General features: G+C 43.4%; 1 protein-coding gene across 4 annotated transcripts in view; it reads right to left on the bottom strand.

The window, feature by feature from the left end:
• Positions 1-22,258, bottom strand: part of VPS8 (VPS8 subunit of CORVET complex) — a 254,741-nt gene that overhangs the window by 6,371 nt on the left and 226,112 nt on the right. For 3 of the 4 annotated variants that reach the window (XM_047788199.1, XM_047788209.1, XM_047788221.1), the window contains one exon: positions 20,280-20,333. In XM_047788199.1, coding sequence (XP_047644155.1) covers positions 20,280-20,333 — 54 coding nt within the window. Of the gene's footprint in view, positions 1-6,745; positions 6,815-20,279; positions 20,334-22,258 lie in introns of all 4 variants that reach the window. The other variant, XR_007135933.1, reaches the window with a different exon arrangement.

Raw genomic sequence — 22,258 nt, 5'->3', positions numbered from 1 at the left:
ATAATTCTCAATGTAAAAAGCTGAAGGCATTTCTGCTAAGATCAGGAACAAGACAAGGATGTCCACTCTTGCCACTTTTATTCAGCATAGTTTTAGAGGTCCTAGCCATGGCAATCAGAGAAGAAAAAGAAGTAAAGGAATCCAATTTGGAAAAGAAGAAATAAACTGTCACTGTGTGCAGATAACATGATACTATACATAGAAAATCCTAAAGATGCCCCCAGAATTCAGTAAAGTTGCAGGATACAAAATTATTTATGTATTTATTTTTTTGTCTTTTGTCTTTTTTTTTTTGTTGTTGTTGTTGCTATTTCTTGGGCCGCTCCCGCGGCATATGGAGGTTCCCAGGCTAGGGGTTGAATCGGAGCTGTAGCCACCGGCCTACGCCAGAGCCACAGCAACGCGGGATCCGAGCCGCATCTGCAACCTACACCACAGCTCACGGCAACGCCGGATCGTTAACCCACTGAGCAAGGGCAGGGACCGAACCCACAACCTCATGGTTCCTAGTCGGATTCGTTAACCACTGCGCCACGATGGGAACTCCTTTTTTTTTTTTAATTTATGTATTTATTTTTTTGTCTTTTGTCTTTTTTGTTGTTGTTGTTGCCATTTCTAGGATACAAAATTAATTCATAGAAATCTCTTGCATTCCTATATACTAACAACAAAAGATCAGAAAGAGAAAGTAAAGAAACAATCCCACTTACCACTGCATTAAAAAGAATAAAATACCTAGGAGTATATCTACCTAAGGAGGCAAAAGACCTTTACTTTGAAAACTATAAGGACACTGATGAAAGAAATTAAGGATGACACAGATGGAAAGATATACCATGTTCTTGGATTGGAAGACTCAATATTGTCAAAATGACTACACTACCCCAAGGCAATCTACAGATTCAGTGCAATCGCTGTCATATTACCAATGACATTTTTTTCACAGAACTAGTACAAAACATTTTAAAATTTGTATGGCAACACGAAAAATCCCAAATAGCCAGAGCAATCCTGAGAAAGAAAACAGCTGGAGGAATCAGGCCCCCTGACTCCAGACTGTACTACAAATCTACAGTCATTAAAACAGTATGATATTGGCACAGAAACAGATCCATGGAACAGGATAGAAACCCAGAAATAAACCCACACACCTATGGTCAATTAATCTATGACAAAGGAGGCAAAAATATACAATGGAGAAAACACAGTCTCTTTAATAAGTGGTGCTAGGAAAACTGGATAGCTACCTGTAAAAGAATGAAATTAGAACATTCCCTCACACCATACACAAAAATAAAGTCAAAACAGAATAAAGACCTAAATTTAAGGCCAAATATTAGAAAACTCCTAGAGGAAAACATAGAACACTTTTGGATATAAGTCTCAGCAAAAACTTTTTGGATCCGTCTCCTAGAATAATGGGAAAAAAAAAATACAAGTGGGATCTAATTAAACTTAACAGCTTTTGCACAGCAATGAAAACCATAAAATGAAAAGCCCATAGAATGGGAGAAAATATTTGCAAATGATGTGACGAGAGATTAATCTCCAAAATATACAAACAGCTCATGCAGCTCAATTAAAAAAAAATTTAAAAAGTCAACAAAAAAATGGGCAGAAGATCTTAGTAGACATTTCTCCAAAGATGACATATGGATGGCCAAAAAGCACATAAAAAGATGCTCAACATCACTCATTATTAGAAAAATGAAAATCAAAACTACAATGAACTATCCTCACACTAGTCAGAATGGCCATCATCAAAAAGTCTACAGTAGGAGTTCCCGTCGTGGCACAGTGGTTAACGAATCCGACTAGGAATCATGAGGTTGTGGGTTCGATCCCTGGCCTCACTCAGTAGGTTAAGGATCCAGTGTTGCCGTGAGCTGTGGTGTGGGTTGCAGACATGGCTCGGATCCCGAGCTGCTATGGCTCTGGAGTAGACCGATGGCTACAGCTCTGATTAGACCCCTAGCCTGGGAACCTCCATATGTCACGGGAGAGGCCCTAGAAAAGACCACCAAAAAAAAAAAAAAAAAAAAAAGTCTACAGTCAATGCTGGAGAGGGTGTGGAGAAAATGGAGCCCTCCTGCACCGTTGGTGAGACTGTAAATTGGGGCAGCCACTATGAAGAACAGGACGCAGGGTCCTTAAAAAACTAAAAACAGAACTACCGTATGATCCAGCTGTCCCACTCTTGGGCATGTATCTGGAGAAAACCATAATTTGGAAAGGTACACACAACCCAGTGTTCACAGCAGCACTATTTACAAAAGCCAAGACATGGAAGCAACCTCAATGCCCATCAACAGAGAAATGGATAAAGAAAAGGTCGTACAAATATACAAGAGAATATGATGCAGTCATCAAAAGGATGAAATAATGCTATTTGCAGCAATATGGATGAATCTAGAGATTATCATATTAAGTGCAGTCGGAGGAAGACAAACATCATATGATACCACTTACATGTGGAATCTGATAAAAAATGATACAAATGAATTTATTTACAAAACAGAAACAGACTCACATATTTCAACAACAAACTTATGGTTACCAAAGGAGAAACATGGGAAGGAGGGATAAGTCAGGAGTTTGGGATTAACAGATACCCAGTACTATATATGAAATAAATAACCAATGATGACCTACTGTATAGCACAGGACACTCTACTCAGCATTCTGTAATAATCTATACGGGAAACGAATCTGAAAAAGAAGGCATATGCGTATAACCAAATCACCTTGCTGTACACCTGAAGCTAACACAACTTTGTAAATAAACTATACTCCAATAAATTTAAAAAACAAACAAGCTTTGCCTTGAAGGGATAATGTAAGAAAAAAGATCTCATGAAATGTTCTACTGTACTTGTTATGAAGCTGTAGATGTACAAGCTACTTGTGATGGTCCACTGAGAAATTCCCATCAGATACTGTGCTGAGAAAAACTGTGCTGGACACAGTTACTACCTGTGTAGACTTACTATTAATTGTGTTTTCCTCTTTGCTTTTGTCACTAGGGAACTCAAAGCTAGGTGGTCAGCTACATAAGGCCAGTAGTTGCACAGGACTTCATGGCAACATTTATGTGTGCTGTTAGTCTGGTTTTGTATTATTTCCCATAGGCATACAGTTTTTAAAAAATCTCAGTAGTTCCCACTGTGGCACAATGGGATCGGCAGCATTTCTGCAGTGCCAGGATGCAGGTTTGATCCCCAGTCTAGGAACAGTGGGTTAAATGGAATGCAGCATTGCTGCAAAACATAGGTCACAACTGAGGCTCAGATCTGATTCCGAGCCCTGGAATTCCACGGCCACAGGTCAGCCAAAAAGAAAACAAACTAGACTTCCTCTTTATTTCATCCAATTGGATGTGTTTTGGAAGCCAACTTAAATCACTCTGGGAAAGTGAAGGTCATGTCAGATCAGAAGTAGAAAATGCTGCTGTTAAAAATAGAACACGCTTTCACCCCTCCCCCAGGAAGTCTGCCTGGCAGGAAGTCTGCCTGGCAGGTGAGTCTATTTGAGGCACAGGACACACTGACTGGGTCCCCGCCTCAGGGCTTGCTCACTGAGGTAGAAAGTGTAGGAGCCTCAAATGATGGTCCAACCCATGTTTTCTGATCCAGTGCCTCTCAAACTTTAATGTGCATAAGAATCACTGAGATCTTGTTAAAACACAGATTCTGGTTAGGTCTGCAGTGGGCTCTGAGATGGGTGTTTCTAACATGCTCCTGCGTGACACTTAGAACAGCACAGGGCTAATCTGTACCCAGAACAGCTCTGCTCTTCTGGACTTCTGTCCTGAGTCTTCTGGGAGCTGGACACTCGCAGGTTATGGGCATCTGCCTCCTTCTGACTGAACTGGACCAAATCAGCCCCTCACTTAGCACTCCTGTTTCTCTGAGGTGCCCTGATTAGGTATGTTGTTTTCAACATTCATTGAGTTCAGATGCATATTAGCAACCCTTGGCTATAACGAGAAAATTTAATAAAGGATGTTCCTGCCAAATGGTTTCTTTCTTTCTTTCTTTCTTTCTTTCTTTCTTTCTTTCTTTCTTTCTTTCTTTCTTTCTTTTTCTTTCTTTCTTTTTTTTTTTGCTTTTTAGGGCCGGACCCGCAGCACATGGAGGTTCCCAGGATAGGGGTCGAATCAGAGCTGTAAGCTGTAGCTGCCAGCCTACACTACAGCCACAGCAACGTGGGATCCAAGCTATGTCTGCCCCCTACACCACAGCTCATGGTAATGCAGGATCCTTAACCCACTGAGGGAGGCCAGGGAATCGAACTTGCATCCTCATGGACACTAGTCGGATTTGTTTTCGCTGCACCACGATGGGAACTCCCACATGGTTCATTCTGAATCTTACTTTATTGTAAGCCCAACACCTATGTTACTACATAAGTAAACAGGATTGTGTAAATCGAGGAAAGAAAAGCTGGGAGACTTGCCCAATATGAATCAAAAATTCACAACCAATTAAGGGACATAACCAGGGTCTATCTTAAAATCCTAGTCCCCCTCTCCTGGGAGAAAAGCTGGAACAACAAATAGCTAAGTGTGTGAGCTTGTGGGCACACACATGCAGACCCATAACTTCAAACGTAACGTGTTCAGATCAGGGTGCAGGGCCGCACTGCATTTGGGGCTTGTCATCATCACATTCCACCTCCAGGCCCTTACACTCCTCGGAGATACCAAGGGAAGGGGTTTTCCAACAAGGACATCCTTCATAAATTGAAAAATGTGTTGTTCCATGGAGTGAAATCACTGAAGGTGACGGGTCCTTTCTTATAAGACAAGCCATCATCCTGGATAACCAGATACTGAACCAAGGAGCCACTGCTGGGGCTGCCCTGGCCTCTGGAAGCAAAGCTGCTGCAGGATGGAGATGCCCTAATCCTGGCCACCTTCTCTGTGGGAAACTATCAGAATACGAGTCATCTGAGGTGAAACAGGAGAGCTATTTGTAGACGTGCCTAGGCCCCAGCAGATGCTTACCTATCTTAAAATCCTTCCTGGAACAAGACGGAGCATTTTAAAAATGGAAGCGTTCAGGGAATGACTAATCACTGCCAAGGTGAGGATTTCTGTACGCTTCTCCATGGTTCTACGGTTCGAACGGTAAGGTGCGGTGGGGTGAGAATGAGGGGAGGGCCAGGGCCCATTCAGCTGGTTTATGCCCTGCCCCGTGCAGGCTCCTGCCCTCCACCACCAGACCTCACAGACAACGTGGATCCAGTTCTGTGGTTCTGCAAATATTTCTGCGGCCTCTACTATATCAGCACCTGGGGTATTAAGATGAATAATCAAGAGGAGTTTAATGTCTCAAAGACTCTGGGACATTAAAAACCCTATAGAAGCTTTCGCCTTCTGCACTGGTGATGAGCCAAGCTTGAGTGGCTACTGAGGGATGACAACCATAAACAGCCTACCTGCCAGCGCGGCCTTTTTGAAACGCACTTGCATTATCTCCACACACCGTCCTGATGCCCACTTTGGGGTCCAGATTACACTCTTGCACATAATGAGACCGGAAGGCTCAGCTGCGGCCCCCTCTCCAGGTGTCGCATCCTTTCATCAGCTGAGCTGCCACATGGCCCCACCAAGACTGTCTTGCTGCACTCATTATAACTATCTGGTGACTGTCTCCCCGCCAGCCTGTGAGCTCCCCGAATAGCAGAGCTTTATCTTATCCATCCTTTATTCCCAGTGCTCTACAGCCAGTAAACATTCAACAAACACTGGCTGAACAGTCATGTCCTGCTTTGTTCTGAGCTGTCCATTTTCGGAGTAAGAGCGGGCAGCAACTTGCTCTCCTGGCCCAGTGTGAGATCACTGGCATTTGTCTTCCTATTTTCAAGAATGTGGGCTTTGCAAAGATTCTCTGTGATTTCTGGCATGTTTGCCCTGTATCTCAGAGAAATATCTATTTCATTTTATTTAATTCACTTTTGGGGAAAGGATTATTTCTCAAATGTCAGAAAATACCAACCCGTTTAAGAAGGAAGGGAAATGTACCAAGCCAAGTGGGACTTGCAGTTAAAACCCTCTCTCTGTGGATGCTCTGGCACATGGTGTGCAGGGCCCTCCATCCCATGTGACCAAAGCCTGTTTCCTACGTGCCCGTGACACTGTGGCAGCTGGTAGACAAACCTGGGCTCTAAAGCCTGTCTGCCTCAGCCCACACCCTGGTTATCACCAATCACCAGCACTACCTTGCTGGCCAGTTACCTATTCTTTCTGAGCCAGTGTTTTGTTTTTGTTTTGTAACATGGGGATAAGTTTTTTTGCTTTTTTAAATGTATTATGGAGGTAAAAGGTTTTTTGTTTTTTGTAATATGGTGATAATGATAGTAGCTGCCCCACATCAAGTGGCTGAGAAGATTAAGAAGGTAATGCATGTGGGGAGTTCCTGTTGTGGCGCAGTGGTTAACGAATCCGACTAGAAACCATGAGATTGCAGGTTTGATCTCTGGCCTCACACAGTGGGTTGAGGATCCAGCGTTGCTGTGAGCTGTGGTGTAGGTTGCAGACATGGCTCAGATCCTGCATTGCTGTGGCTGTGGCATAGGCCGGCAGCTACAGCTCCAATTAGACCCCTAGCCTGGCAACCTCTATATGCCGTGGGTGCGGCCCTAGAAAAGAAAAAGGAAAAAAAAAAAAAAAAAAAGAAGGTAATGCATGTGGTACACGCGGTAAATGCCCAGGGCTCAGTGAGTCCTCGCCAAATATTATTACCTGGAGGCACAGGAGGGCTTCCAGCCTACATTTAGTGCTGGTCATGTGGACCTAGTCCCATCGTGGCCACTGAAATAGAAAGACGTCAGAACATAGTGCAGACAAGACCAGCAAACTGCGCAGTGAGAGGGATGGGTGGATGCTGCGGGAGATGGGGGTGGAGGTGGGAAAAGCTCTGGGAAAGGAGAGCTCCCTGAGGAGAGGGCTCTGTCCCTCACTCACGGGTGCCCAGCACTGGGCCCAGCACAGAGTGGCCCTGAAATATATATATATTTTTTCCTTACAGCTGGGCCTGAGGCATATGGAAGTCCCCGGACTAGGGGTTGAATTGAAGCTGCAGCTCCTGGCCTATGCCACAGCCATGCCAAATCGGAGCTGCCTCTGTGACCTACACCACAGCTTGTGGCAACACTGGATCCTTTAACCCACTGGGTGAGGCCAGGGATCAAACCTTCATCCTCATGGAGACTCTACTGGGTTCTTAACCGCTGAGGCATGACGGAATCTCTGGCCTTGAAATAATTAATTGCTGATCAGACTATGAAGGGATGGGAAGAGCACTTACATGTTACTGGGCTGTTTCGAAACCACCTGCAAGCAGGAGGAGGAACACAGGCATGGATTCTGGGGTGATTAGTGAGTGGCTTTGACCAAATTATGTCGCCTCTCTCAGTTTTTCTTTTTAAGGCCACACCTGCAGCAAATGCAAGTTCCCAGGCTAGGGGTGGAATCGGAGCTACAGCTGCTGGCCTACACCACAGCCACAGCCACAGCCACAAGGGATCTGAGCCGTGTCTGCGACCTACACCACAGCTCACCACAATGCCAGATCCCCAACCCACTGAGTGAGGCCAGGGATCAAACCCACATCCTCATGGATACTAGTTGGATTCGTTTCTGCTGTGCCACAACAGCAACTCCCTCTCTCAGTTTCTTAAGCTGTAAAACACTACTTTGCAGATTTGTGAGGATTAGAGATAACTATGGGCCTGGCACCTATTTGATAGTAAATGGCAGTAGTTACTGTGACTGTGTTACCTGCTCCCTGTGGAAGTGGCTGGAAGGAAGGACACTGGGCTAACAAAGCAGAAACCTGAGCGCTAATCCCGTCACAGCTCCTTGTGTAACCTGAGCAGCTCCACTGGGTCTGTGGCCAACAACTGTGCCACCACGGGCCACAGTGCCATCTGGGGAAGACGTGGGTGCTGTGAGACCTCAGGCACTTAGGGCGCGAAAGCATCAAGTGAGACAGTGGTGTCTACTGAAGCTAATCATGGCTTTTATCGCATCATGAGCAAACTAGGGCAACCAGCTAGAGACACTGTACAAAGACCCATGACAACCCTGAAAACAGGAGATTTTAAGACGCTGCACAGAGAAACTAATTTGCCAAATCAGTGTCATGTACAAAACAAAAGTGGGAGAAACAAAATTTGAATAGTCTCAGTGTGGCAAATCCTTAAACATAAAGCACGCTTCCTAGACCATCTAACCCAGCAGCACGGAGTTGATGAGCGATTTTCTAATTGGAAAAGGAAGAAAAACATATTTGAGACCATCTGCTAGAGCAAATCTCTTTCTTCCCAGGTAACGAAATCCAGGGATAAGAGCTGAAAATTAAACTGTAGCTGAACATCAGAGGAGGAAGCAGTAACAGCTCTGGCAATGACCTTGTAACACTCAGCATGAAAGTAAATCCGGTGGAAAACGGGGCCCTGATGATCTGGGAGAGCCCCGGGGAGAGGGACGTTGGGCTGACAGTGGGCCAGCCCATTTCAAAGCTCAGTGACTCCCGGACGCGGTGGAAGTGAGAGCTGTAATTACATCCGCTGGAAGGAAGAAAACAATCCAGGGCTTTCAGGATCCGTGGGCCTCAGAACCAGCACATCAAGCTTTGATATAGGAAACAACCACGATCCCTGCCACCCTGAAGGCTGGGTTCCTAGCAATACGGATAATAACACAACACAGGATTCTGGACATGAAACCTAACAAGCCACACATGCGGACGGCGACTGTCACAGGAGACTGAGCTCTGCTTGCTCATTCCTTATTCTCCACGATGAACAAGGTCCTCAGGTCCAGATCCCACCATTTCCCTTCCTAATTGTCTTCCCACATGAGCACAAGGGAGGGGCGAACCTAGTTGGTGAGAGGCATGGGGCTCGGGGTCTAACTCTGCAACACGCCTTCTCTGCTGCGCTCCAGGAGCCTCCTCCCAGCAGTTCTGTAATTTGCTGCTGGGGATGGGGCAGAGATGGAGCAGAATGAATGGAATGGAAACTGTATTTCCCACTTTTCTCTCACCTGCCTTCGCCTCAGTGTCAAATCTTTGTAATAGAGTCAGACCTTTGCCACCACCTAAGCTGTTTCAAACCAGAGGTTCTCAGTATTTAATACTTACGCCTAAAATGAAACTTTTGACTTCAGAGATAAGAATGAAGCCATACTTCCTTCCCCACCTGCAAACAGGAAACACCTTTCCTAAAACTCCTACCCACAACACAGTCTGCTTTTACACAGAACCTGGCCTCTCACACACCCTCATTTCCTAAGGCCTCAAAGCTCTCAATAGCTCATAGCTAATAATGAATTAGTGGGAGAAATAATAAACTGAGCTGGCACGGTGCTCAGCCGACTGGAGAGACAAGAGAAACACCTGACAGAACATCTCTTGAGATTTCACTCAGAACCAGCTCCAAGGGAAGAGAGTGAGGCTGGAGACGGAAACTGGGAAAGGCTGACTGAAAAATATCCATAAAAGCCAAGACCTTCAAAACTCCAATTAGAAAACAGCACAGTGACTTTTCACAGCAGAGGAAGAAAAGGCTGGTTTAAGTATTCTAAGATGTGAGAAGAGTACCACCCACCACTGCAGCAGCTAACGGTTACTAGCAAGCGATTCCTGTGTGCCAGCCGTGTTCTAAGCCCTGAGCATGTACTGTCTCATCACCAGCAGCCCAGAAGGTCGGTCCTTTGGTTACCCTCATTTTACGTCTGAAGGAACAAAGGTCTTGACTGCAGGATGTGCCCAAGGTCACTCTGGCTGGAGCTGGAGCCCAGATCCGAACTTGGGCAGTCCACCCCAGAGCTTTCATCCACTTGCCATGCTCTTGGTATCAGTCTGGAAAAAAGCCTGACCAGAAGTCATGTTCAAGGGACCCAGAAGGAGCCTCCTAGGACTTCCTGGGATCAATCTCTGAGCCATGCTCTTGAAAAAGTGATGGCTTCTCAACCTCCTTCAGGGGATCTTTCAGGATGCTGCTGTAGTTAAAGAAATTTATCCCGTCAGGCCTATGACGTCTCAACACAAAGCCCAGGAGACAGAAACAGAGAAAGAGAAAGGGTCTGAAGAAAATCGTCCACAGCTGTCAGTGTCAGGCCTAAAAGTACATGGTGGAAGGCTGGGCTACAGAAGCCCTGTGAGAGCCAGGGACGCCAAGGGCCAAGCTAAGCTCTGTGGGAGAGACCTCCCACAGTGAAAAGACAGTTTAGCGTGCACACTAGGTCATGAATGTTCTGTGCCACCACAGAAAATAACTCTAAACTCGGCTGACAGATTAGTTGTGTTGACTCCCGTGATGTTAGTTATCTACAAAACAGAAGCTACCTGCATAGCCTACCTCCCAAGGCTCCTGTGAGGGGAGTGGGGAGGAGGGGAGGAGAAGGAAATGGATAAAACACATTTCCTGTTGTCCACTTAGTCTCTGGCCATATTCTACTACTGCTGTGTTCGATGCACACTTTTTTTTTTTTTTGGTCTTTTTAGAGCCACACCCAAGGCATACGGAGGTTCCCAGGCTGGGGGCCTAATGAGAGCTGCAGCTGCTGGCCTACGCCACAGCCACAGCAACACAGGATCCGAGACGTGTGTCTGCAACCTACATCACAGCTCATGGCAATGCTGGATCCTTAACCCACTGAGTGAGGACAGGGATGGAACCCGCATCCTCATGGATGCCAGTCAGGTTCATTAACCACTGAGCCACAACAGGAACTCTGTTTGATGCACATATTAGCTCAACAAAGCAGACTGAGGTTCAGACATGTTAAAATAAAACCTATAAGAGACAGGGCAGCTCCTGATAATACATCTAACTAATCCTACACCCACTATGCCATGTTAGCGACAGCACAAGGTGCCACCACTTCCCGGGGTGATGAGAGTGCGCCTGCCGGGGTACCTGCCAGGATCCTTGGTGGCACCTTCCATAAGTTAGTGCCATATAACGCTGTGCCACTGTACAAAAGACAAAGTATTTTTTCTTATTTGGCTTGTCCACCCATGTTGTTCCCTCACAAAAAGAAATGTCCCCAAATAAAAGTCTCTGATACCTGTATACTCTATCTGTCCATGCTTGGCTACTCCTTACCTAACCTGCTTTGAAAGGCAACAACCTGGGGAAAACGTGTGGTGGCAAAAACTGATGATCTCATTACACCTAAAAAAAAAAAAAGAATTAAAAAAAAAAAAACCTAAATAGGCAACTGAGGTATGTAATTTGAACTTTAAAAACAAATGTATTTTTGGTCAAATTCATCACCTATTATCGTGATGCAGATGATGATGAAGCAGAGGCAGAAGAAGAATATTACTACTACTACTACAAAAAAGGTGGTCATCTTAGTGTCATAGGAGCTCAAACTCCCACACAGATTAAAAAATAATTGCTGGATGTTGCCACCCACAATGTGATGGAGGCATAATCTAGAGTCAGCACTATCCGGGGATATCAGGACATGGAATAAGACCATTATAAGAAGAAATGAAAGTACTGGGAAATGAGATGGATGACTAGTCTGGGACCTCCAACCTCTTTCCTTCCCGTCCTATGCAAACTTGCATTCTTGCTACCTGGTATATTGTGGTCCCTCCATTCTTTTTTCTGTCAGGAAAGGAGGGTCTAAAAGAATTCAGAAAGATTGATTTTTATGGAAAGTAGAGTTACAAAGAAAGCTTCTTAGTGGGAGGAGGCATTTTCTGTTAGAAATCTCCTTTTGCCTTACTGAAAAAATCAAAACAGGGATAGCATTTATTTTACACACCTAATTAAGGCTGGTTACCCTTTGATTATCTGATTGTTGGCTACTTAAGAAGAAAGTCGAACAATTGTCTTGCTGGATGCTGCTGGGGAGTAGCAATTATGACGAAGCTCTCCTTTGAGGGCAGGGTCCTTAATGAATTTCTAACAGAGCCATGATTGTTGCAATAGTTTCAGTTCCAGTATTCCTTCCCCTCTCAACTGGAGAGATGTAAAAATGATAAGAGGAGGAACATAAAGTCAACGGTAAAAGCAAGTTTAATCCTGAAGTTAGCAAAACCCCAAACAAGTTAACAACATAATTGGAAACCATAGGAAAAAGCACAGATGCACTGTGGCCACTCTATTTACTTTAGACACAAGGTTGCTGCACAAAAGAGAGAAAAGCTTTTGGACCAGTTCGCATTTTAGACCTTGGGTGCTGTGAGGTAGAGGGTAGGAAGTGAAGTAAGAAGATGAAAATTGAAAACATTTAATATCGTAAGCTACTGTTTATTGTACATAAGGTGGGGGAAGCCAACTAGAGACCTCTAATTCTTGCCATTATAAAGTAATGCAACTGAGCTCTTCCAACATAAGTAAATATAAAGTCAGCCAGAACACACACACACATATATAGCAGTTGTTTTCAAACTCTGGACAAAAGGCAGAGCAGGACTGCAATCCTTGACAGGAGGGAAACACACACACACACACACACAGCGAGCCCCGTGCTCTCCCTGGGCTGTACCTGGAGGCAGCACGGGGGTGGGAGGGGGGGGGCAGGTAGGCAGTGGCAGTCTTGCTGGACTGAGGAATGAGAGATAGGCGTTGGGAGCTGGGCAGCGGGTAGAGTTTGCAAAGGTGGAAGCTGGGTTGAGAAGGAGCTCTAGGAATCTATCGAGGCGTTCCCTTAAGTTTCTGGCCTAATGCTCAGCTGCACATATGTACACAGGACTCCAGAGACCTGGCATAGAGGAGTTGCTAGGAAGCTGGGAGATGAATGGAGCTTCTGGAGGTTGCAGAAAACATGGGAATACTAACCAGCTTAAAGTGGAAAGACCTTGATAAACACTCTGGGTATCCATGTATTAGGAGCAGGGATATTCTAGACCTGGCCAAACAAAGCTTAAAAATAATCCTCAAAAACAGACAGCTGATTTAATAGTGATTAATAACCTATCAGAACAAAGCTCAAAAGTCTCTAAAGGAAGACAACAAAATCCAGATGATAATATATCATCTATAATGACCAGCCTGTTTCTAGATTTGTAGAGCAGAAAATCATGACTTATATCTAGGAAAGAAATTGATAGAAAAAGACCAAGACAATATAGATATTGGGTCCAAAGAATTTAAAACATTTATTTTATAAATATGTTAAAGGATTTAAAGGAAAGGATGGACCTAGCAACTCAATACATGAGGGAGCCCCAATAGGGAAATGTAAACTATAAAAAGAACTAAATAATAGGAGGTTAGTAAATGAACTTACAAGATTACAAGGCTTCTATATTTTATGTTTTTTTTTTTTTGTCTTTTTAGGGCTGCACCTGCAGCATATGGAGGTTCCCAGGCTAGGGGTCTAATTGGAGCTGTAGCTGCCAGCCTTTGCCACAGCCAGATCCTTAACCCACTGAGCAAGGCCAGGGATCGAACCCAAAACCTCATGTTTCCTAGTCGGAGTTGCTAACCACTAAGCCATGACAGGAACTCCCTGTATTTTATGTTAAGTGGCAAAATATTAACTCTAATCAGATTTCAATTATAAAGATGTATTCTGTGATTCCTAAACAGCCACCAATAAAGAAGCAAAGAGATATAGCTAAAATATCAATAGAAGAATCAAAAATATTTTAAAATATTTAAATAACTCCAAAGAAAACAAACAGAAAGAATAGGAGGACAAAATACAGACAAGTCAAAACAGGAAAAAGGAGACAGACAAATCAGCAATCACAGTTGGAGATTTTTTAATACTCTCAGTAATTAATAACTAGGCAACAAAATCAGTAAGCACACAGAAGATATAAAAAGCACTAACCACTGCCTTCACTGAGTTGAAATTTACAGGAATTATACCCAATAACCACAGATTTCAACTTTTTTTTTTTTCAAGTGCACAAAAACCGTTCCTGTTGTGACCATATACTTGCCCATAAAAAAGTCTAAATGACCTTCCGAAGACTTTTGTCTTACAGGGTATGCTCTCTGATGAGAATGGAATTAAATAAAGTCTTTCCTTCCCTAAGCCCAAATCTGTTTTTCCTTAATAGATAATCTATTAATTCATGCTGGGTGTTAGGGGCTAACTAAAATCATTCAGCAAATCAATGAATACGCCACTTGTTTGAGTTTACTACAACAAGGAATTCATAAGCCCTCCCTCCAAAAGATTTTAAAATTAACAAGTTCGACCTCTCACCCTGGCAGGAATTTTGTAATGGTTTTGAGCAACAGACATCCTGCCATTTACTGCACCCCTTTAGGAACAGGTAATGTTAGCAAATTCTCACACAAAGCCAACATCTCCATCTACACAGCGGCTATGCACAGGTACCAGTTCTGTCTTCTGAACTACAAAGAATGCCTATGCTTCCTTCCAAACTGGTGTCCTTCAGGTGTCTGAAGGCAAGCTGCACCCCAGCTTCTTCAGAGCAGCCTCAAGAAGTGTGGGGAGCCGAGGAGATGCAGGGACTCGAGGAAGGGACCTTGCCTGATGGCAGAAAAACCCGAAGGCAGGTTCCTAACCAAGGAAGGGAGCTCACCTGAACGGTACAAGCCGAAGGTGGGCTTCTGGTGAGGATAAAAGCCTGCCTGTAGGGTGCAAAACCGAGGGCAGGCTGGGGCCTGCCTGTGCAGTGCAATCCAAGGACAGGCCTCAGATTACACGGCTCTCTTGTTGATGTTGATGGGGAAGAATTGGGGCTTTCCCAGGAAAACAATTTCCATGTTTGCACCAGAGAAAATGGATTGTTTCTCAGGTGACCTAGTCTTTCCTGTTGTTTTACTTGTTGTTCAGTTTTTCCTCAGTCTTTCCTGTTGTTTGCTTATTATTCTTATTTTCCATTCTTATTTTCCTGTGGTGATTTGTGATTTAACAAAATTACAACAATAATACAAAAATTTCATCCTGATGGACTTTCCCCTACTCAAATCCAATTTAATTAAAAACATAGTGTTTATCTACTAACTGGTTATACTGCAAGCTTTAGAGATTGGAATCTACTACAGACTTAGATAAAGTTAGACATATATTTATTCATGGTCATGGTCAAAGAAACCTGAGAGTTGTCCTTGATTTTAGAAACTTTTAAGTGATAACTAACTGAAGTTGATTTTCTCATACTGTCCTCCTGCCATGACGCTTTGAAGATAAGCACTAACCTAAAAACAAGACTTGTGAATGCTAAGGCCTTATGTCTGTAGCCTTTTAGGAAGCATAATCTGGGAGTTAACCTTTAGAACTTGACCTTCAGGTGTACAGTTAAAAGTAACTGAAAACTGTCTATATAAACAATCATCTATGCCAATAAAATTTGAGCAGTCCAGCACTCTGAAAAAGAGACAAAGAGGCTGTCTCCGTGTGCATTTGCCAACACCATCCATCCCCGACAGGCTGCACATCCCTGGCCACTGCAGCTAGACTCCGGCAAAGAGGCCCCTGGCCTGCTGAGATCTTCCACCCTGCCTGTGTAAAGACAAAGCACATCCTCACGGAAGTCTTAATCTGTTTATAATGTGCTAAGTCCTACTAAGACTGATGCTCTAAGGACAGAGGCAGCACACATCTACCAGGGCCATCACTTTGTTATTCATGAGGATCTGCATCTTTGCAGGAGGGTTAGGGTGAGAGAAAAAAGAAAATAAATCTTTATTTAAGCCACCATCGGACAATGTCTAGAAAATGCTGCATATTATCTCATTGCTTATTACTTTTCACATTCCCTTGACTTTTGTGAAACTATCAACCAGCCACACCTGGGCTGGTCAGCAAGACACTGCAGCCAGCTTTTCTTGTTGCTATGGAAACAGTGGCTCTGTGAGGCTTTCCCCCTAAAAATAAAAAAACAAAAAAACAACCCTTCACCCCATGATTCAATAAAAGCCATGAGTGGTTTTTATAGTCAGTATAGTCATCTACATTCCTGATAGGAGTGGTGAGACTGGGAACCAGGCTTTAAAAATTTTGCCTCATCAGAACACCTGGAAAAAAAATAATTAGCTCCAAATTCTGACAATACACTTGACTGCTTGAGAAACTGAGTTCTGGGAGGCTTAGCTATTAAGTCCACCGATTCAGTCACTATCAACTTGTGTGTTGACAGCCAAGACCTATATTTCACTGACCTTTGTCCCTTCAAGGCCTGGGCAGCTTAAAGGCTTGTTGAGTGTTTACGGACTTTTAACAGGAACTGTTAGAAAGGCTTCCCACTTGGCCACTCCCAGGACCTTCTTCCTAACTGGAAGAAGTCATTCAGAGGAGAATAGTAACTGTACGCTCTTCCTGAGGATTCCACCAGCCAGAATACCCGGCCCCTCGGCCTTCCGCAAACACACCGTCAGAGAAGGCTGATCTAAAACACGGATAGCTTAGAGTGTAACCATGCTCTGTGCTCAAGAATGAGACAAAACTGCTTTCTTTAATTATTACGCATGTATCAGTCCCAACGTTGCTACATAAATTCCTGGTTGGTGTTTCCAGAACAGTCAAGACGTGATGCATCATAGCTGAGAGGTTTTTGATGCTGCCTTCGGCTTACCCTCTAAACTTTAATCCACCTCAAACATTGTCAACACCTCCAATTTGGATCTGTGCTAAGGAGTTTATTGCAATGGACTTTCATGGCAATTTCTCTCTAAGGAAAATGCTTCCTGATTTTCAAATTTCTAGTCATCCATGATCAAACACTGAAGAAGTCCTAGGGAAGTCTATGTGTCTTCCTGCTTTTTAAATTTATCAGTTAGAGCCAATGAAGAAGAGATTTTATATACAAAAGATAAATATGATATACAGATTTTAAATCTTACTATTATATATATTTCTAATCCAGAGCTTCCTAAAGAATATCTAAAATGCAAAATGCTTATGGAGTCGGCCAGGGGCTGACATGGTGGCAAGAGGGACTCCTACACGAGACACCTATCTATCCTGGGCTAGCAGAGCCCCGCGGGACAGACTCCTGACTCTTTGGTACTTGAATCCAGCTCTTGGCAGGGCCCATACTGACAGCAGAGTCACCAAACACTTTCTTCAGTTATTGGTCAACAGAGAGTCTTTGGCTCAAATCAAGAGCACTGCTGCTCTTTTGTGTTTCTTACACATGTCACTTTGGCAGTCACTCTGTTCAACAGACATTGCTGGTGCTTCCATCTGTCAGTGCAGCTCTGGGAAGAGAGACAGCAGCTCTAGGGTGACAACCAGAACACAGAGGACAGGCCTCTACATGCGCACATGGACAGACAGACCCAACTAGGGGAGTCACAACGAGGTGCTGAGTTTCCTGCTGATCCCACTGACAGAAATCTGCCAGTAAGGAACTGCCCGTGCTGGGGATACAAGCCCAGGGCAGCGACATGTTTCATTTGTTCTCTTCTGAGTTACTCAGCAGAAACGCCTCTTCCCTCCTCACTCCCCGTAAAGAACTACAAAGTCTGATGGACTTGCTTGCATGTTTCTGTCATCCACACGACAACTTGTGAGTGACTGCGTGCTCCATTCTACACTTACAGAGACAAGAGGAAACAGGACCGAGGTGGGCCCTGCCCTCATGAGGCCAAGTCTAACAGGCAACAGGGATAAGTGAAGAGGCAATTTCAGCACAGCCAGGTGGGTTATGTTCAGCGTGCCCTGAGAATTCAAAGACGGAAAGCCACCTAACTCAGGCTTAGGGTGTCAAAGAGGGTTTTGAGAGAGAAAAAAAATAGCTAGGACCTCAATCTATCTCATCTCCTCATTCCATTAATACAGGATGTAAGACGTTTCCTCTTCTAATTGGTCTTTCTGCCTCTAATGTCACGGTTGTCAGAAACCCTAATCCTCGAGATAAAAAGCAGACTGCACAGGCTGGGGCTCTGTGATCTGGATTCCCATTTATCTCACAGGCTTCTGCAGGCTCCTACCCGGAAGAGAAACAGGACTGCCCCATCTCCCGAAATGTGCTGTGTGCTCCCAGGTCTGGCTGGAATATCTTTTCCCTTTTGTTTCCAGGCTACGTCGAGCTTGACCTCCACTGGGAAGCCTTCGCTGCCCTCTGAGTCTGGGAGAGACATCTCTTATGATGTGTATCTTAAAGTTGTCCTAGACATTGTAAACAGTGTGATATTAAGTACACGCTATTAAGTTTAGGCTTCTACTCAGGGGTGGTCAGTGACCCTAACCAAGAATCACATGTCAGAGACTGCAGCTCAAATGAACTCCCCAAGGCAGCTATTAAAAGCCCTTTAGCTGTTCCTTTATTGACCTAAGACTTTGCTCATGAGTTCAAAAAACAGAAATTTTTCCATTGGTTAAATTAATGGCCTATTAATCAGAATGGTAAATATCAGAAAAGGGCACTCATTGTTAAAATAAAAGGTATTCAAGATATGCAGATTGGATACAATGTTTTTGAGATATTAACTTGACAAATGTCTAAGTATGGTAGGATTTGCCTTCATTGTAATCTAGTAACAAACAAAGCTGCAAGGGAGCAGCTACCCATTTCTCAAGCTTCTTTGCTGGGCTCTCCACCATAAAGAACATAAGAGCTCTACTAAACGAGCTTGGTCATTTCACATGGGGCCTCTCTGCCACACTCTTGCAATGTCCCATGCACTTTGCATGGCAGTGTCAGGTTGTGTGGTAATGTCAGTGCACCTGTCTGCTTTCCCACTAAATGCTGAGGCCCTTGCAAACATGGGTTGTATTTTCTTCTCTTTAGTCCATCTCCTAGCTCAGTCTGCAGTATGAGGAAATGCTGAATGGACAATAATATATAAGCAGAATAACGTGAAAGGACATCTGACTAGGAGTTAGGAGACTTAAAACATTGGACTTAAACCCAAGTGTTTAATTCTCCCAACTCCTAGTCAGATGTCCTTTCACGTTATTATGCTACTTATATGAGAGATAAAGAAATATTTAGGTATATTTATAAATATTTACATATAAATAAATATTTAAAACTAGTATTGAAGTTTCCGTAGCAGCTGAGAACTTACTCTGTGTCATACTTTACATAGTACTTAATATGCTTCAAACAAGTGTGATTCATTTAAATATTACTGTTTACCATTCAGGACAATGCCGAAAGCTAGCATCATCACTTACAGAGGAGGAAAGAGAGAGGCTGACTTACTCAAAGTTATGCAGATAAAGAAGCAGAAGAATTAGTCTTTGAATCCAAGTCTGGCTGAATCCAAAGCACATGTTTTTCACCTCTACTTTAGAAGTGTGTTCCACGCAACATTTGAGAGGCAAAAAATTCCCTCTGATTCCAATTTCCTCCTGTGTTTACTGAGTGAGACTAAGTGGCTGACACCCTTTCCAGCTCCTCAATCAGAGGTTCCGAGTGGCAACAATCACCACCTCATTCTCGTCCGCCCTCCCTGTCTTGACAAGAGAGAGGTTTTCTTGTGTAGCACGTTATGGGGCTTTTTTGACAACATATTTTGTTTCTATTCTTTTTCCCTCTTTGAAAAAGTCTCAGTGGATTCGGAAGGCAGAGAAAAGGGACCCGTTTCTGTCACACTGCTTTGAAGCTAGAACCTGCTGTTAGTAACAGAGCCATCAAGTTGTTATTTTTGTTCTGCAATCCTTCACCGACACGGATAGTGGCTGAAACTGTAAAAAAGGACAAGGAAGCAGACCTACACACAGGAACACTTCACTATTCAGAGAGAGAAAAATGGCAAAAGACAACCCAGCAAAATGTCCATCTGTTTACCACATTTCAACTGCACTGTGGCAGGTGGATAAGAAAAGGATTTTTGTGGTTCTCTTGATGTCACTCGCATGACAAGAATTGCTTGTGAAAGACACATACCATACCTGTGCCACAGAGTTTACAGTCAGGGGTTGAAGTGGCAAAGAGTTCTACTGCACAAGAATTTACTGAGGACCTACTTCGCTGGGATATGATGAACTGTTAGTATCTCAGACCAGTTTTCTTTAGGAACAATCTGGAGGGAAAGTACGTTTGTTAAGAAAAACTATATACCTTTCATCCTTAGAATCTTTCATCTGCTACCACTCACTGACACCAGGATGCCCATCGGGGGGAGAGTAGGGGAACTCTAGAACAATCAAAGTCCCTTGTTGCCAGGAAACTGATGCTAGGCCCAAACCCTATGTGGCTTCTCTGGAAAAACCAAGGAGTCATGGCGACACCTCTTTAAGGCATCCAATCAGAAAGAACCTTGACAGCATTAAGATGATCAAAACTCATTGTCATTTTGAGAACACCATTTAACAGTAGAGAATAAACACACAGAAGGAGGAAGATAGTTTTTTGCCTTTAAAACTCACTGACCTTCTTAACGGTGGGATCCCCTTTGGATGGATGGCAGGATGGGGACATTTTTACCTGGAAAAAAACAAAAAAAGCAAACATGTTGATATCCTCTCAGTTATTGTCTAGTTTTATTTGACCCACACTCAAAATGATTCAACTAGGATTTGGTGTAACTAAGATCAGATAGACATTTTCAGAGGAATGATGAATATATATATTTTTAAGTCCCTTTGAAGTTTCCCTGGAAATCAAAAAGTCACTAGCTAGCCAAGACAGAAATGTGCTTAGGGTTAAAAAAAAAAAGGGGTGGTGGGGGGGGAGAACAGATGGTCCAAGATGGTTTTAGCTAAATGGTGAGGAAACTAGCAGACACTGGTGTTTATTGATGTTAATCCACTGACACAACAGGCAGCAGTCAGTACGTCTCGCAGAGGCCAACTCAGAGTGTCCTTTCTGATTGTTATGTCCCTTTTAGGCAAAGCATGACCAAGAGAGTTTGACAATAATACTGAAGGATTTAGAAAAAAGGATCAGCCAAAAGGATGTTTAGCCCAAGGAAGAGGAGACTGGTGGTAACAAAGATCTTCAAATATGGGAAGGGTTGAAACAAAGTGTCATAAAAGAGCAAGAACCAGCTCCATCCTACCTGCAAGAAACACACTTTAAATATAAAGGCACAAATAGGTTAAAAGCAAAACAACTGGAAAGATACACCATGATAGCACCAGGTTTCAGCACAAAGACTATTTACCAGGGTTATATTATTTCTTAATAATAAAGGAGTCAGTTCATCAGGAGGATGTAACAATCCTAAATTGTTTTTAACACAGCTTAAAACTACATCAAATAAAAACTAAGAGAGGAGTTCCTCTTGTGGCTCAGCCGTAACGAATCCAACCAGCACGCACGAGGACACAGGCTCGATCCCTGGCCTTGCTCAGTGGGTTAAGGATCCAGCATTTCCATGAGCTGTGGTGTAGGTCACATACTGGGTTGGATCCTTCGTTGCTGTGACTGGTGTAGGCTGGCAGCTACAGCTCTGATTCGACCCCTATCCTGCCTGGGAACCTCCATATGCCACAGGTGTGGCTTCTTTCTTTATGCCTCATGAACCAAACTCTCTGCTGGCTTCAAAACTCTTCCTCTGTAGCTTCCTCATATCTCTCAGCCTTCACAAAACTGAAGAGAATTAGGACCTTGTTCTGAATTAAGCTTTGGATTAAGGGAATTTTATGGCTGATCTCATCTTTTTTTCAGACCATTAAAACTTTCTCCACATGAGCAATAAGGCTGTTTTTGCTTTCTTATCATTCATGTAATAACTGAAGTAGCACTTTAAATTTCCTTTAAGAACTTTTCCTTTTCATTCACAACTTGGACAACTGTTTGGCACAAGAGGCCTATCTTTTGGCCTAGTTTGGCTTTTGACAAGACTTTTCACTAAGCTTAATCATTTCTAGCTTTTGATTTGAAGTGAGAGGTACATGACTCTTCCTTTCACATGAGTACTTAGAGGCCACTACAGGGTTATCAGCTAGCCTAATTCAAAATTATTGTGTCTCAGGATATAGAGAGACCCAAGGAGAGGGAGAAAGATAGGGCCCTTAGATGGAGCAGTCAGAACATACACAACATTTATCAATTAAGTTTGCCATCTTATGTGAGAGCAGTTTGTGGTACCTCCAAACAATTACAATGGTAACATCAAAGGTCACTGATCACAGATTACCATGCAAATATAATAATAATGAAAAATTTTGAAATATTGCCAAGGATTACCGAAATACTACACAGAAACACAAAGTGAGCAAATACTGCTGGAAAAATTGTGCCAAAAGACTTGCTTGAATGCAGGGTTGCCACAAACCTTCAGTTTGTTAAAAAAAAAAAAAAATGCAGTATATGCAAAGCGCAGTAAAGAAAAGCACAATAAAATGAGGAAGGCCTATACACATGGACCATTTGCCAACACAGATAATTTTCTGGCAATAAAACAA

The sequence above is a fragment of the Phacochoerus africanus genome, chromosome 1 (assembly GCF_016906955.1).
Source record: "Phacochoerus africanus isolate WHEZ1 chromosome 1, ROS_Pafr_v1, whole genome shotgun sequence".
In the NCBI taxonomy this organism is placed as follows: domain Eukaryota; kingdom Metazoa; phylum Chordata; class Mammalia; order Artiodactyla; family Suidae; genus Phacochoerus; species Phacochoerus africanus.
This window is presented reverse-complemented; position numbering and strand designations above follow the sequence as displayed.